The 18,038-nt window shown below is 41.3% G+C and overlaps 1 protein-coding gene across 1 annotated transcript; it reads left to right on the forward strand.

Moving 5' to 3' along the window:
• The first annotated feature begins 497 nt into the window (after positions 1 to 497).
• On the forward strand, positions 498 to 17,209 carry LOC106920463 (uncharacterized). Its single transcript, XM_088008209.1, has 8 exons — positions 498 to 1,402; positions 6,135 to 6,231; positions 7,386 to 7,442; positions 7,852 to 8,045; positions 11,397 to 11,585; positions 13,317 to 14,118; positions 14,237 to 14,405; positions 15,371 to 17,209. Exons 1-7 carry the CDS (start codon positions 1,334 to 1,336, stop codon positions 14,380 to 14,382), a joined length of 1,554 nt encoding a protein of 517 aa, XP_087864335.1. The 5' UTR covers positions 498 to 1,333; the 3' UTR covers positions 14,383 to 14,405; positions 15,371 to 17,209.
• The last annotated feature ends 829 nt before the right edge of the window (positions 17,210 to 18,038 follow it).

Raw genomic sequence — 18,038 nt, forward strand, 5'->3', positions numbered from 1 at the left:
CTGATTTTAACATCCTACAATTTATGATCGAACTGCTGGTGTTTGTGCGTTTAAATTTAAAAAAAGAAAGACTTCAATTCCCATGATTCATCGTTATTTGGTCCCTGGTACTAACGCCAGGATTTAAAATTTACGCTCTACAAATTAGCAAGCTTGGTGTTACTTTTCCCCTAAGCAATATAACTTTATAATATCTTTAAAATAGCAGGAATATGTCAAATATTTCCCCTTCAAAAAGGGAAATTACTCGATAAATATTTTTTCCATCTCTAACTTCTCCTCATGAAATGCATAAATAACACGCTACCATTTATTCTTAAGTAGCACGCGCTAAAGTCAGCAGGACAGCAAGCACGTGCCCTCTCTGAACAAAAACAAAGCAAAAACGACTTGAAATATTTCCATAAATCAAGACTGAGGGCGACTGCTGCGCATCAACCGTGATGTCGCTGATTTGCAGGCAGATTATGGCCTTTTCTTAAGGCAGGGGGCGGGAGAGAGAGAGAGAGAGAGAGACAGAGAGAGAGAGAGAGAGAGAGAGAGAGAGAGAGAGAGAGAGGAAAAAGTCGAGCATTAGGGTCTGCTGGGAGCCAGCCCTTCCTCACAGCAGCACCAGCACCACGTAATCAGGCTGGTCCAGGGCAGAAGCCACGCAGCACTTTGCTCACTGATAAGCCTCCTTGGAAGAAGTATAAGAGCGCAAACTACAACTCTGAGCAGCCGCAGAACATTTCAGAAAGGAGAGCTGGATTTTTGAGACGCATCACGGTTAATGGAATATGGACTTTAGGTTGATTTAAATTTTTTTTGTGTCTTTAGACTATTTCTAAATTGCCATTATAACAGAGGGATACTTTTTTTTTTTTTAAAGAACATTTCTTACTCTGTGTTGCTGTTCATCCGTATGTCTTCGTGAAGTTTGGACCTTTGGCAAAGGAATGTTCCTCAGTTTGTTTTGTTTTTTTATTTAATTATGAGTTTTCTTTCTTCCATAAAACAACACGGAGCAAGGTGAATTCTTTACAAACGAGATTAAGAGAAACATATTGGGTTAAAAACAACAACAACAAGAAAAGAAAGCTGGAGCTTTAATATCGCTGAGGATTTACTTTCTAAAGAGGAGAAAGGAAGAGCTTGGAGCGCCTTCTCGCTCTCCTTCACTCTGCTGGCAACGGGACGAAGCTCACAGGCGCACACAGCTCTGCGAGCCGAGCCGCTGTCCCCTTCCTCATCCTCCTCATCCTCCCCTCCGCGCGCCGAGCTGAGGAGAGAGGCTCGCTCGCGCCTCCATAAATGCCCGGTCCGTTGGAGAGGCTCGAGGCTGGGCAGCAAGATGAGCTCGTGGGTCCAGCTGCTGCTGCTCGCGTTGCTGGTGGCGTGTGCGCAGTTTGGCGTGGCCGAGGTAAGTAAAACTGGGGGAAAAAATCACCAGTAAAAGTTTACTGACACCTGTCAGAAAACTTAGCTACACCTTAAACTTTTCTATAGAGCTGTATTATTGAGATATACGATAATATATGTTAGCCCAATATTTATATTTGTCACCGCTTTCCATGTATGGCCACAACAACCTAATGAAATAGGTTCAACATTTTTATTTGTTTTGTTTTGTTTATATATATATATATATATATATATATATATATATATATATATATATATATATATATATAAATATTTCGATTAATGCACCTGCTTCAACATACTCTTATAATAAATGTTTCCATGTGAGGTGATTTGTTGTTACAGAGAACTCCCCTGATTTCCCTCATTAGATAGACGCTGGGATCCAAAACACGCTCAACCTTGTGCCAAGAAATGTGGGAGAAATTAGAGATGGACGCTAATTTGAAGCTGTTGTCTCCACGTGGTTGGACGTGATGCGTTCAGGGTCTCTAACAAACTCCTGGGTTACAATTTGGGAGTCCAGTTTGTTCTTGAATGATTGTAGGGGGATGAATAAGTAGTGAACCACAGAGCATAAATAATTATACCCATACACACTTGAGAGAGAGAAAAAGAGAGAGCAATTAAACTAATGTGCATGTTTTTGGATGATCTGGGGAAGCTGGAGTACCCGGAACAAGACCACACAGGTGTTGGGAGAACATGCACAAAAAAACGTCCCTAAGTCGCAAAAGTAATTGTCGTCCCATTGATTCAGTAGTCAGCTGTGCAACAGGAAGAATATGTGACTGTAACCAGTTTATAGAGTAAATTTGCCACCAGAGCCAGGGGGAAAAACACAGGGAAACAAGAAACACAAAGGCAAGGCAGCACACACGGGCAGCTCAAAAGACAAGATTTTTGTTTTCCTCATCAAGCTGCATTAAAACTGATTGAATGTAAACCTTAAGGTAATTTCACACCTACTAAAGGAGGTTCGGGTTGTTGCATAGTTCAAAATGGAGCTATAATCAGGTTTCTGTATGTCTCTAACCCAACAATCTGGTTCTGTTTGGTTGAAGCCACCCAGCTTATGTCCCATCAGCACAAAGAGTGTATCTGATCCAGATGTAGCACCATCGAGCTGTGACGCTTTCTGTCAAGGCCAAAGGTCGCCCTATTTAACTTTTTGTTTCTGTTTTCATTCAACAGTTGCTTCATTACAGCACGAATCTGTAGATGAGGTTTTCTCCACAAAGCAATCAGAAAGAGAGAGAGAGATGGGTGAAATCTGACCATCAGCTCTGTTCAAACAGGAAACCCAAACCACACCAGGGGTCCTATGTAGGTCAAGTGAGGCTTGACCAGAAATAAAAGGAAAAACAGGCAAAAATTTCTCTGCTGATAAGGGCTTGGATTTTATCAGCCGTTCTGCTTCCGCTTGCAGATTTCATCTGAACCAGGCGAGTCCTCTCCACAACGATTAGCCTGTGCCACTGACCTCGAAATCTAAACTGGGCTGAAGTACAAATCAACCTAGTCGGCCATGGGAGGTGGTGCTACGCACTCAGTTATCCTGGCGTAAACAAAACGAGATGCATTCATGCGGTGAATAGGGCTGTGTAATAATATCGATATTGCGATATATATCGATATTTTCTTTCCTAGAAAAAAATCGATATTCATCTGCAAGTATTGTAGCATCCAACTGTCACCTTGCTCACTCACTGCTTGCTTCACCAGGAGAGTGATTAGGTCATCAGGCTAAGAGTGATTCCTTCAAATGTTAAGTGTCAAGGTTAAAAAGGTATCAAACTATTCAGAGCAGGGTACTTGGTGCATTTTATTTACTTTAAAAATGCATGTAAGCTACACTTTGTACTGTTTCAATTAAAAGAAACACGTTTAACATGTTTTCTCACCACTTCTTTGATTAATTTTGTCCAGCTGTCGACTTTAAGTCTGTGTCCATGTCCAACCAGAGCCAGGTATTGTGTAGTTGGTGCTTTTAATCAGTTTTCAGTTAAATTAATTCAATCCAACTCTATAATAGTCACAAAATGTCACCAAAATCACTCTGTCCCTCTAAAATCTTTCAGAAAATCGTAAAAGTGTATTGAATTGTATCGTTTGCTGAATATCGCAATATATATCGTATTGTGAGCAGAATATCGTGTATCATATTGCATCGTGAGATTATTGTATCACTACAGCCCTAGCAGTGAATGTAAATGCGTACAGTCCACCGTCGCTTTGAGAGCCTCACAAAAAGGTAGACGTTTGATCTGTGAGGGATGACTTCAGCTTCCTGTCATCAAGCAGTCTTCTCATTTTCTGTCGTTTCGCTGGCATCACACAGAAAAGGAAATTTCAAATCTGACATTGCTTTATGGGGGAAAATTGCTAGAGCTTTGAGGTATACAGCCAGGAATTCCCCAGGTCTAATTTTAAAAGATCAAGGATTCGCAGCTGGGACACGAACGCCTTCTGTACGCTCTGCAACCCAAAGAGAAAGTTTGTGTTCTGGGTAAAAGCTTGAAATGCTCAAAGTTGTTCTTGCGCCAGGCATTCGAGCTGAGAGGTAAACTGAACTGTGACAGCGGGATGAACTGAACTGCCGATCGTTTGCACGCTGCTCTGTCGCGCACGTGTTGGCACGCTCTCTGGGCCTGCATGTGAAACCTCCCGCATGTGCTGCGGCTGCCGCCAGCAAATTCGATCCCCATAATTATCTACGATTAGATGTTCTCCCTCCTCCTTCTTTGGAGCTGCAGCCGCTGCCTGTACCTGGGACTCCTCAGGGCGTCCGTAGGGAGATGGGATGGCGCTTCAGGCGATAACGACTGGTTTATGACAAAATTGGTGTTTTTTTGTTTTTTTTTGGTGGGGGGAGGTTTTAGACTTAGATGGCTGCAGATCTGCAGCAGAATATAATTTGTCTTGTGGGAAGGAAGGACAATTTAGAAGAATGCCATGTGATTGACAGAAACCATTTATTAGACGCGGGTTAAGCTGAAAGTTTCTTTTGGGAGAATCTTTTCACATTTTGTCCTGGTTCAAAAACGGACCCGGATGTATATTTTTGTTAGATATTTTATAGATTTATAGACGATTTATTGGATCTTTAGACGTTGCCTGAATCCAACGAAGGCCTCTGCCGAACTCGAGCAAATGCAGAAAACTGACAGAGGATTTGGAGGAGCGGAGTTGATCATTTCTGGGTCGGATCTGAACATTTTTATGTGCAAGAACGGCCCAGTCAAAGTCCAAACCTAGGTCCAATTGAGAATATAGTTAGGAATATTCAGGTGAGGGCTAAGGTTAGCTTGTAGAAAAAGACCCAGAAGAAATGTACAGTGGTAAGTGAAAGGTTGCGTTACAAACAGTTGACTACTGGGGTGCTGGGCAAATCCTAAACATCCTTTTCACACAATTTTTAGTAAATACCTGTAAATACCTGTATCCCTCCTCAGTTACATTCTCTTTTACAATGTTGCCTCATTAAATAAAATCCCCTTCAACCTGAAAGAAAGTTTACAGACTTCAGTGAGGACGGAGGGACTGAACTTGTAGAGTTTGGTGTGCAGACATCTCATAAAATCCACCTATAAACCAGACGTTTCATTGACATCTCCTGTCCTATTCATCCCCGTTTGCACACTCACCACAATTAGCGCGTGTTTACAATTTGTGGCGGCCCACTCCGCATCTGTTTGTTTACCAGAGCCGAAGGTGTTTATTTAATATTTCCTGCTCGGACCCAAATTGCAGTGACTGCAGGCACACGGCGAACAAAAGCCACACACCCTGTAATTACCGTCAGACACAATTAGCCGAGCCGGCTGGCGCGCTCCGTCGGCAGAGAGGGGGAAATAATCGTGATGAGTCCTCAGGGGCATCGGTGGAGCCGGTGGAAAGGGATGCGAGTGGAATACAGCGGGCATTTCCCCTGCTGCCTCCCCGGGAAGCCGACCAATAATCGAGGGAGGCGGAGGGCGGATGTCGATGGGAGAACGGTGAGGGCAGGGCGAGAGAGAGTGCGTGTTCATGCATGGATGGCTGCTGGGGTTTATTATGTTCTGAATGAAAGTAGTCTGCTACACTTTCAGCACTGAACTCATTAAAGCTTTAATCGCAGTTTGCAGCTTCTTTAAAATTAGCTTTCCAAACCCCATTTAAACCAAATTTAAGATTCTCGTCTTATTCTCGTCCATTTCAGCCTCTCTCCTACTCATCTATTATCCCCCCTCTTCTCATTTTATCCAGATGCACCTCCCTTCTCTCATCCTCTCTCTGTATCACTCCTTCCCCCACTTCCTGACTCCTCGCCTGCTCCTTTGACCCCTAAATGTTAGCAGATGAGAGGACACAACGCCAATAGTCATTCACCCTGCTCTTAGTGGCCATTGTGTGTCTGCTTTGGTTAATTCCCCCCTCCCTTGCAGGCTGTCTCTTGCCCATTAATGACCAAGGAGGGAAGGAAGGGGGTTAAGCCCACAGTCAAATCTCTAGAATCACAAAGTGAAGCCGTTCTGTGGTTTCTGGTGTGATACTCTGGAAATGTTTGGTTAGAGGCTTTTAAAGACAATTGTAGTCGCGGAAGTGCTGCAGTTTTTTTCCCCATCGCCTACTGAATTTTTATTTTTTTAAGATCATGTGAGCTTCTGAATACATTCTGTCTGTTTATCTGGTTTTGCACTAGTTGTTTGTTACTTGGGCTGATTTTTTTTTGTCTGTTTGTGTCTTAGGAGGACCCTCTGCCTGCAGCGCTGGTGGAGCTGGTTAGAAACAGCCCCATCAACTCCATAGAGGACCTCCAGCTGCTGCTGCGCACTGACTCCGTAGGTAAAGACCCACAGCTTTTGTTTTTCTTTCTTTTCCATCTTACAGACACGTGGAATCAGTTTAAATAAATCTTAAGGTTAAAGAGGAAGCAAAGCTCTTTAGTAATCTGGCATTGAAATCTCAACTGAGCAGCAACATCTCTTGAGATCCCTCGTTTTCATGTGATTTATTGTTAGATTTTTATACAAAAACAAAATGTTTTATAAAGTTTTTGCACGTCCCTAACACATTACCTGTCAATACACACAAACGAACAGTTGGGTGCTGCTCATTTCTCCTCTCCTGTCATATTTCGGCCAACTTTACTGGCTTTGATTTTTCAAAACATCACCCACATCAAAGCATAAGAGTCAGGGGACATTTCAAAATAAGAGCATAGTCACAAAGCTGAACATCCTGGAATAATTATATAATTTTATTTATTAGTTTTTTTGATGATTATGTAATGTTTGTGAACATTTGGAGCCTAATCGAGTCAAAATTGGACAATTTATTTAACTAATCACACAGCATTAGTGTAGATTCACTTAAAATATTTTAGATTTTTAACTCGGCTTGATTAAATGTAGTCGAGGTTCCATAAATAACAGATTAATGGAGTGTTGATCAGTGTCAGGAGGATCAACCTGATTGTTGTGCTCTTACGGTGAGCTGACGTCTGCTGGTTAATTAGTTGCTCCAGCTACTCAGTTGTTTCTCATCTGTTGCATCTTAACGTAAAAAAGTTTGATCTTAGCAAGATTCACAGGTTTTCCATTACTGGAAATGTGTCCAAACTTTCCATTTTTACAGTTTTTTTCTTAGCCAGCTTGCAGGCAGTGCACAGCAATGAGTGGGGGAGGGGCAGCACCACACTGACTCTCTGCTCTACACAGCTGGAAAAAAAAAAGTTACTTCTGCCCTTTCTGTACTAGGAGGAGTTTTAACTACAAAAACGTTTATATTAAGTTTCATGTCTTGGCCAGGTCTTCCTCATAAAACAGATCTTTGATCTCAGTGGGACTAAAATGGTAAAGATTAAAGAAAATGAAACAAGAACATTAAAACAAGACATTTTGAAACCGTAGCGTACCATGACCGCTCCTGGTTTCTGTGCACAGTCAGCGTTTTGTCTTCTTCTACTGGGATAAATGATGTTTGTGTTGCTGTCTCAGATGAGGAGGAAGCTAACTCTGCAGCCAACGGAGGTCACAGACTTCCACGCAGCCCCGGTGAGCCAAACCTCTCTTTATTTGGTTGTTGTGATCATTTTATTTATTTTTTACATATTTTTGCGTTGTTTGTCCTATGAGGAAACTCGTTATGTTGGCTAAGGACCGCTCTGCCAGTCCATCTGGGAGATGATTAGTAGTTTTTGTGACAGAGGGAAAATCTTTTCCCATTAACCTTTTTGTCGTTGTTCTCATGAAGCAGAACTCAAATTTTCCAGATGCTGATCTACAACTGGCCTTTGCTAATCTTTGAATAAAACCTACTCAGTGTTTCTGCTTTTCAATACACGTCCTTGTGTGTCAACAACAGAAAAACTCAAACTCTCGAGCAGAGAAGTACGCATTGTCTGGCTCATCAAACCTCAGAACGTGCCGCTGACGCCGTAGCGTGTCGTGTTTTCTCCCTCAGACCCTCAGCCCGCCCAGCAGGCTCGATGTAAAGTTCGCACAGAAGTGGTCGAGCTCACCAGAGCCATGTTGGACCGGAGCAACGCCAACTTTCTGCTGTGGCCGCCGTGCGTGGAAGTCCAGCGCTGCTCTGGCTGCTGCAACACCAAGAGCCTGCAGTGTGTTTCCAATGCCACAAACACCAGACACTTGGAGGTAAATGAGCATGCTTGGTCATAACGATTAGTAAGTAGAAAGAGTTGAACCCAAAATTAGTTCCTGTCCCAAACAGACTTAGATGTTCAATTATTTCCCTTTGATTTAAGCAGTTGTGGAGAAAGTACTCAAAAAATGTACTTAAGTAAAAGTAAAAGTACTGCCTTAACATTTTACTTAAGTAAAAGTAAAAAAGTACTGGCTTTTAAAAATACTTAAGTATTAAAAGTAAAAGTACTTGCTGAATGCACCTAATCCCTAATGCAATATCATTAAGTGAACTGATCATATTTAATTTTAATACATCAGAAATGTGCCATTTTAATGAACAATGCCACAGGTAAAGCATGTTTTTATTGTGTTTACACAATAGTTTAGACTTAGATATGTGATTCTATGCATCATAATTTCGCGGGTGGATACATCTTGTCTCATGTCCTAACATAGCATGAACTTCACTTTTTCTTCCAGTAGTGGCTTTTATTTGGAAAGAAATTCAACAGAAAGGTGGTGGAAAGAGGGTGGGAAGGGGAGGACATGCAACCGAGGAGCCACATAGCAGAGTTGTAGTCTAGACCAGTGGTCCCCAACCGCCGGTCCGTGGACCGGTACCGGTCCATGGACCAATTGGTACCGAGCCGCGCAAGAAGTAATTAAATATTTCCGTTTTATGTATTATTTGAGTCTGGAGGATCTTTTATTTTGAAAATCCTTTAACCGGATTCTCTCGGTTGCTTGGGCGCCAACACTGAGCCCACAAGCAGCAAAATGAGTAAGAAACAGATCAGATGTCTTTGGAAAGATTCTTTGCAAAGTGGAAAAGGCCCAGAGAAGAGACAGGAGGATGGATTTATCCCGGACCGGTAGGTGAGTCAAACATTACAAGCCGCTCTGTGTAACATGCGGCGACCGGCTGCTAATGAGGGAATGAAGCTTCAAACTGCTTCGCCTCGTAGAGACCAAGCAGACTGTGGATATAAGCAACACTTCATTGTGTCATTGTCTCCATCACTCCCAGATGGGACCGTCTCGTTGCAGAGAAACAAGCTCAGGGCTCCCGTTAGTCATTATCGTGAGTTGAAATTTTCACGAAAGTAAAATGCTCGTTTTTTGTGGCGCATCTGTATCTTATTTTGAAGGGATATGTTACCATAGCGACCAGAGTCAGAGAGCGTTTGGGCAGTGGTCGAGAGGAGATGAGTAGAGCTTATGAGTCTTAAGTCTGGTTTAGACGGCAAGATTTAAGGATTGTCGGCCGATTCTCCAAACCTCTGTGACCACAGAGCTGATAAAAGTACAACAGGTTTGATCGGGTCGTGTCTCCAGCCACAAGGCAGGAGCAACAAACCACACGAACCGATTCCAGTTACAAACATCGCGATTCCAGAAGAAAATCCACAAAACCCCCAACATAGCATACGAGAATTTAGAATGACCAAACACGGATGACGATGTAGAAGCAATAGTGACAGTCTGTGGACTAATTTTAAGAGATAAAAGACGTAACAGAAAGAAAAGGCGGTGGATAAAAGACAGCGGGAGCAGCCGCTCTATTTGCTGCACTATGATTTGGAGGCGACTATGTTTTTTCATAGTTAACATTTTTAACTGAATAAACATAAACATATATAATAATGACCTTTACATATAATAATAAACATTTCCACATATCATCTCCGATATCCACCGGACTCTCAGTTGCGCAATATGTCAGCTGTTTGGGATTCCCCTCTGTTCTTACGTCACCACGCTTTCTGATTGGCTACCTGTCACATTCAGGAGGTTGTATTCTCGTTCCCAGTCAGGGTAAACCCCACAGGCTGCGATAAAAAGGCCAAGACAACCCAAATTGGGCATATTCAGGATTTAGTGGGAACACCAACATGCAGAAGCATTATTCTGACGGTTCACGTCAGAATAATGCGTCCCATATTTGCGACACCTCAGTCAACACCTCCACACAATAATTCAGCGCATGAGTGACAATTTTTTTTCATGTGTGTCTCAGTACAGCTAGCTTTGCTAGCATCACGTCCGCAGAGCTTACCTTTCTTTAAGCTTTCCTTCGAAGTGATGCTAAAAGATGGACGAAGTCCCCATCGTCTGTGAAAGCAAAGCGCAGCTGATTTTATATGTCGCCATATCTTATGGTTTATGCAGCGCTATTATATTACTGACGATTAGACAGACATCTTCTCCCGCTCAGAGGAAACCACTGCGCATGTCTGAAGCTCCGCGTGCGAGTAAAGGGGGAGGCGATGGATGACAACAGACACGTAAGTCTGGATTTTACGGCGCCACCTTAAGTCCCTGAACTTCACATTTTAACGGAAAAAAAGCGCAACGCGACTTGGATGTAACGAGTAACGAGACGGTTTTGTAGAAATGTAGTGAAGTAGAAAGTACAGATACTTACTGTAAAATGTGGAGTAAAAGTAGAAAGTATCCATTATTAAATCTACTTAAGTAAAGTACAGATACACGAAAATTGTACTTAAGTACAGTAAGTAGAGTAACGAAGTACTTGTACTTCGTTACTCCCCACCACTGGATTTAAGACGTTTGTTTCTGATATAAACGACAGGTATCTCCCAAAGGATAATAAAACAATGAGAAAGAAGCATTCTGTTTTACATGCAGCCTTTTTAATAATCAGTAGAAAAAACTGTTAGCTTTAGAGCAATTACAGCTGTTTCATGATTGCTTTTTGTATATTTCAGCAGGTCTTTGACGCTTTATCTTTGGTGATGTTGGAAGGCCTTCTTACCGTCATCTTTAACTCCCTCTGGACTATTAGAAATTTTGAACTTATCTGAAAGTAATTGAGAATAAGAACTGCAATTAATAGCTAAACATTTTTTGCAACTTTCTACATAAATTTAAAAATATATCAACAGGTGTTTAATTATTAAAAAAAACACGAAGATTTTCTTAAAGATCTCCTGACAAAAATTGAAATTAGTTTAGCTTGGTAACAACTTCCACATAACAGAGTGTTGTTTTCCCATTAGTGCTTATACATGTTGCATTCACTGACTGGAAAAAAATAAGATTTTTAGTTTACAGCCAACCAAACACCGACGAGGCCAGTCACGCATAAAATGTAAAAGATTTGCTCTGCATCTTTTTTCTCTGTGCTTTTCAAGTAGTTCACTCTGAGAAGTGACAGAAAATTGCAGCTCTGGTTATTTAACCTCCATTTGTTGCCTAGCAACAGCTCCTTTTTGAGTACAAAAAGCAAACATTCACATACCCATGTTATAGCGTCCCCACAAAACGTTTTTTTCTTTTTTTTCTTGAACTCGGAGTACCTCCCAGTGACTCCCGTCTTCTTCTTCTCAACCTCTCCAGGTCACGAAGATTGTGTACAAAAACAAAAGACCCACTTTTGCTAAGGCCGTGGTTTCGGTTGTGGATCACGTGGATTGCAGATGTCAGCCTACGCCACGCCTCTCTGTGCTCAAGAAGAAAGCCTCTCACAGGCTGCACAGCCACCTGCATCGAAATCAAACCCTCGGCCCGGCACCGGTGCAGGGACAGGTACAAATTTTACTGTGCGCGTTCTCCGTCATGCGGATAAAAGGTTTAGCCTTAATAACCAGGGTACAGAAAGCATTAATCAGTTTTACTGTAAACTCTGAACATGTGGTGTTAGCATGAGCTCCTTTTCGCTGCTTCAGAATCTGGCGGGTGGTCTTAGATTGGGTTTGCTTCCAGCAGATGCGATCAAACCCAATCAAACGATTATCCTGCGAGTCGACGTGTGACGTAAACACCGCAGACTCTTTTACAAATCAGTGAGGCCTGAGTTTCCTTCCTACCTCCTCTGTGTGACTCATGTGAAGAAGAGGCAGCCTGGAGTTTGACTTTTATGCCTAGGAAGGTTGTCACAAAGTTGAGTGGGTGAGTAGGCGTGGAGTGGGGGGTCGACGTGAGCCGTGGTCCGTTATAACCAGCAGTGCTACTGTCACTGTTCTGCTTTGGCAGCTTCATTGTGCAGGAACACATGAACAGAGGTAGCTAAAAGGCAGACTGGTCTTACTGTGGCACTGTAATGTTAAAAAATGCCTGTTGGAGACCACAGTGATCAGGTGCTGGGTGGGATTAATCTGCAAGAAGTGGCAGAAAAGTGGAAATGATCGGAGTCAAAATATTTTTGATTCTGGTTCTTTTTGAACTCCAAATTGTACTTTCTTAAGATAGATTTAGAACCGCTTCTCTTTGTCACTTCTCTAAAATCATTAAACATTTCTCAATTTTTAGACGCTTTAAAATGAAACATAATTGAAAGTAATTTGAGCTTATCTCTCTTACAAAACAGATTGCAGCCTTACTGACATTTTTCTCTGTTGTTTTTACCACATTTGAAAATGTACCATAGCACACGACATACAATTTTCAGCATGATCCATAATACTTAGAAGTAACCAATTTAAAAATAGAGGATGAGAAAAGTCGAGGCGTTGTCACACTGTGTGGGTAAGAGAGCAGTCGACGTTACACAGCTCTGCAGTTAAACAGGATTCAAAACAAAGAGTTGTTGTCATCTGAATTTAGCTTTTTATATTGGCATCTGTAGATGACTTTATTCAGAAATGTGTCGTCTTTATATGCACAAGGCAATACAATGAAAATCTGTTGGCACCGGTATGTCAGGAAAAAAAAACATTGCAAAATTACTAAAAAATATAAAAGTTTACAGTTAAATAAGCAGACATAGTACGATTAGTATAGTTAGTATTATTAATCAATGTGTAATGCCTGTAGAATTAGGAGATTATCACTTAAACTCTATAATTTTGCTGTAATCTGTTGCCTGAATCAACAGCCAATGTGAGAAAACAAAATACTATCTATAAATTTGTGACGGGTTTTATTCTTCTTCTGACTCCTTATACTGAAAATGACTAACTTAATACTTTTCGCTCAGTAGCGTTTTCCATAATCTACACTGTTATTGCCACTCAAGCCCAAATTCTGACCAAAGAAATAAGCTACATTTTGACTCGGGCAATGCCAAGTGAAGCATATAAACACCTAGTTCTGTGCATCTGTCTCTGTATGTAAATACTTGGGTTTGTGTCTGTGTACACAAAACCCACTAACCAACTAGCGCCTTTTAGTTGCATGCACATTTGCAAAGTACAAGCAAATGCAAATAGACAAATGTTGGATAAGAGCAATGAATTGTTACCGTCTGCTTGTTTTATGAGCTATTTGTAGTGTGAGCTTGAGGAAACAGCCACTAAACTCTTTTATTCTGCCGTTAAGGTGACGGTCCGCTCCAAAGATGAACTTCACCAGCTGGATGAGCTGAAGCCAAACCAGAGGCCTCATCTGGGGCATCGCTGGGATCCCAGAGGAGACGCCTTCCCTCAGCCGGGAGAAGGCTACAGCCTGGCAGGAGAAGACGTGTCTCGGTCTGAGGAGGCAGTTCTCTTCCCTTCGCACTGGGATCATAACTTCCCCAGATTTCTTGAGACCGAAGAGCAAACAGAGTTGCAAGAAAATGTCGGGACGAAGAATGATGAGGTTTCTAAAGACAATGCAGGGCCCCCTGCGGATAATGTGGATGTAGAAGGAAAGATGAAGATGGGAGAAGACGGGTTCGACAGCACCGAAGGGAATCCTAAAGCGGGACACAAACACACACAAACACACAGCCCTCTGGGGTTAGATGACAAATCCAAACCTTTTAAGAGCCACTCTGCTGGACTCTCTGAGGGTGTCGCTGAGAACTCACAAGCCATGTTGAATCCTAGCGAGGAAACCTTCATCGAGAGAGCGAGGGGCAGGGTCCGATCAACCAAAGAGCCGAATCCAGAGCCTCGAGAGCCGGCAGGAAGGAGAGCAAACGAGACTCCAGACGTGGAAAGGATGTCGCAAATCGCGGAAGAGAAATTGGAGGCTGAGAGGAAAGAGCTTCTCCTTCTCCACAAGAGACTGGACGAAGAGAAGGAATTACTGCAACAGCAGAAAATGAAGCAGGAGGAGGAAGAACGGCTGAACGAGAGGGAGACGGACAGTCAGCATCGGAAGCACCATCATCTGCATACAACAGAACCGAAACCAGGTAAAAGAAACACAGAGTACACTTCTAGACGACTGAAAAAACAAGGTGAAACTATACATTATTTAAATGTTGAACGTAATCAGTTGGATTTTTTTGCACTTTATTTCCAATCTCACAGAGACAACATCGTCCACAACTACCATGCAGAAAGCACCGGCCCCGACCGGCCCCAGGCTCCCGGTTCGTCCAAACCCTCAGAGGAGAAGAATGAAGAAGAATCGTAAACTGATCAGCAAGGCAGCAATGAGAGCGATGCTCATGTAGGAGTCGGACTGAAACACAACCAGGTGAGCTCACAGAGGACTGCAACTTAAAGATGGATGGATATCCTAACTAGGCACAGATCTGTGTTTGGTACAGAAATGTTCCTCCATACCGTTCCTGTTGCTTAAAGTCATTTTAATGAGATCAAGATTGTTTAAACTGGTCCATCCCGAAGCGGATCGCTGCTCAGCTAAAGGCATATTAGGTTTTTGGAAATATCTGACTCCTTTGATTATGTAACTATTAAGTCATGATACTTTTAAGTAACTGACTGCAGGCAAATTAACCTGACTCATTAGCTTTCTGATATTAGCTCGTTAGACTCCAAGACTTTTTCAATAAAAAACTATTTTATGTAACCGGTTTGTGTATCAAAATGAAAAAAAACTTTCAATAAAAACATGGTTTATTTGACGGGGTGTGCATAAGACTGACACAACACTGTCATAAACATAACATAACACCTGTTATAAACACGAAGGCGTCTTCATGAATGGCAGTGACTGTCATAAAGTGTCATTTGGTAAATAATGACACTTAAAAACAGTAAAAGTCCATTAAGAGTGACAACTTTGCTTTAAAAGTGTCATTATCTGGGCTGCTGTGGTGGCGCAGGGGCAAAGCACGACCCACGTATTGAGGCCCTAGTCTTCATGGCGGTGGTCGCAGGTTTGATTCCCGGACTGGCGACATTTGCCGCATGTCTTCCCCTCTCTGACTGCCATCTTTCCTGTCAAGCTACTTTCAAACAAAGGCCACTAGAGCCAACAAAACCTAAAAAAATAAAATAAAAAAAAGTGTCTATCTTCCGAATAACAACAGAAGACTCCATCATCATGATTTGTGTTAAATCATGACCCCACCATGATGCTGTTACATTTTTGTATGAATACTGTGATAATTTGACCTCCCTCCATGTTAACCTTATAAATAGAACTGAGGAAGATAACACAGATGTTGAGCACGTCTTCCCTGTTTTCACCTCCAGGGACACGTGGAGAGCACGTTGCAGGGTGGGAATCGTCCAAAGACGAAGCCAGACGACTCCTTTGGTTTAAGTATTTATTTGTCAGTAACCTGGTTGTCCTGTGAGATCTCCTTGGTAACACTACTAATGACTGTCTGCTGAACCTGTAACAACTTCTGGATGGACCACGACACAGACCGAGGGCAAAAAAGGGAATGCGAACAGAGGACGGACCTGCTCAGGAGAAAGCTTCCCTCATTTGACAGTTCGAAGTCCCAAAGATGGATAAAGATGCGACTGTGTGGGACCGAAGAGGCATCGCTGTACAACTGTGGAAAATAGTGCAATTTCTGTGGATCTGTGCTTAGATATCATGAAAGAGAAAAGCTCCACTTCAATGTCGACAGCCAAGGCTGTATGGGAGGTTTCTTTTTGGAAGAAGTTGTAATACCACTGGCAAGGTGAAACGTAAAGAATAATTGGTTAAAACGTTAACAAAAGTGGATTTAACCGTTTTGCTAAAAATGATGAGTTGCTTAATCTTTAAGACAATCAAAATGAGACCGCAAAACGGGCAGAAATTTTCAGAGTGATATCATCATCTCGCAGAATCAATCATGATCTTTTTGTCTTTAATCGTACTTAATTATATTTCACTCATTGCAAACACTGGAATAACACACACACACACACACACACACACACACACACACACACACACACACACACACACACACACACACGTGATCAGCAAATAAAATCAGCATCTAAATCGCATTGCAATCGTATTTATAACCCAACTAGTTTCCACTTTTTCATAATCACAAACTTCAGTGTAATTTCTTTGAATTTCTATAACAGAAACACAAAGTAGTGCATAATTCAGAAGCAGATTGAAAGTGAAATATGATTTGAATTTTTTTTTACAAATCAAAAAACATTTTTGGAAGAAAAATCTAAACCTCTGTCCGTTTCCTTCCACTTAATCACTCTGCACTGCTTTGAGTTTGTCTGTCGCATGAAATCAGAATAAAGTTGATCAAAGTTTGTGGTGTTAATGCGACAAAGTGTGGAAAAAGTTTGGTGTGTGGATAATTTTGTAAGTAACCAACACAAACTCTGTTGCAGAATCAATGCTATGGATAAACATGTGAGCGGACTGTGCGCTACGTTTCTTATTTATTTGTCTTTACCGTTACTGTGGATTAATGTTCTACAGAAATACTGCCAAGAAGACATGCTGAGACTGAGATTTTCTAAAAGATTTGTGTAAATTTGTGGCTTCAAACAGAAAGAAATTGTTAATGGTGGCCAAACTCACCATGATCTCCCAGTCAGATGTTAAATTTCTTAGTGCAGAAAATGTGTGAATGGTTGTTTTCTGTGTCTAAATTAGTGGTGCTGTGTGCACACGTCGACACCTCCGTTATTTATCTCAGACGTATTTCTCAAAAAAGCTTTAGAAATATGTCTTCTCAACCTTCCTCTCTGAATTGAACCTTGTAAAATTAATAAATCTGCTCTCTTTAAGCTCTTCTGTAAGATGTTGCAACACATTGGTTTAAATTTCTTTTAGACGAATTCAGAAGGCCATGCATTTATACTTTTAAAAGTTTTTTTGATGTTATTTTTGTGAATATTTGCCTTTATTTTTAATGACTTGTCTAATCGTACTGCTGTGTCCAGTAGTCCACTGTCAGACAAGCATCTTAAATTATTGACAATCTTGGCCTGTGTGTTCTTTATGCTAATTTACAACTGTTACTGATTTCTGTCTGATTTAATATATGCAATCGTGAAAAGAGAATGTTTGCCTATTTTCATATGATTATAAGAATCTTTAAATTGAGCTGGAAATCATATTTGGTTTTTGTTTTTATTTGTGTTTCATAATTTTTAATTTCATTGGAGTGACATAATCCCAAATTAACATGCTAGCGTGTAGCATCATTTTTATAATGCTACATGCTAGCATGTTATGGTGATGGTTTGCTTTGCTACATATGAGCAGGCACTATCTTTAACACGATTTTCTCAACCAAACAATATTAACAGCTTCATGCTAACTTCGTGGATACTTAGATATTCTATCACAATGCAGCTAAATTCATGAAACGCAACAGTTTTTGCCCCATCCCAAATTTGGCACCATATTTTAAGTTATCCTTTCTAATCACTCATAAGTGCCTTTGTTGTTGCTGTTAGGACAAGAGATGATGTCAGGATTCACACAGCAGGTTCACTTCAATGTATTCAATAGTGTCACTGCAGACATTTAGCATAGCGCCACTGAATTTAACCAGATCCAAAATGGCACAAATGTTCAAAAATACCTAAAATAATTCCCTTGGACCTCTCTGAAAGCTTTGAGGCTTTGGAATTATTTAAAAGTTTGTACATTGATCTTCCTGTATTTTACTTCAGAAGAACTAAACTAAATTTCATGCAGTGTTTAGGGGTCGTTATTTCAGGTTCTACCTAAAAACATTCCCACCAGAAACGGCTGTTCTGCCATGAAGTGATGGTCCAGGTGCAAATTTATTTTTTCTGGTTTTACTCATAAGGTTTTCACTCCAAACTATTAATTTGCCGTTCTCTCAACATGTTGATTTACTGTACACACATATGTTGAATGGAGTAGATATTTAGATGCTGACTAAATCTCACTGGAACACATATCTTAATCAAT

The sequence above is a fragment of the Poecilia mexicana genome, unplaced genomic scaffold (assembly GCF_051168715.1).
Source record: "Poecilia mexicana isolate PSO_F unplaced genomic scaffold, ASM5116871v1 scaffold_8, whole genome shotgun sequence".
Lineage (NCBI taxonomy): Eukaryota > Metazoa > Chordata > Actinopteri > Cyprinodontiformes > Poeciliidae > Poecilia > Poecilia mexicana.

Coding starts and splice junctions, on each gene's coding strand:
- LOC106920463 (XM_088008209.1), top strand. CDS start 1,334: ATGAGCTCGTGGGTCCAGCTGCTGCTGCTCGCGTTGCTGGTGGCGTGT. Junction 11,586..13,316: donor CGGCACCGGTGCAGGGACAG/GTACAAATTTTA, acceptor TCTGCCGTTAAG/GTGACGGTCCGCTCCAAAGA. Junction 14,119..14,236: donor TACAACAGAACCGAAACCAG/GTAAAAGAAACA, acceptor CCAATCTCACAG/AGACAACATCGTCCACAACT.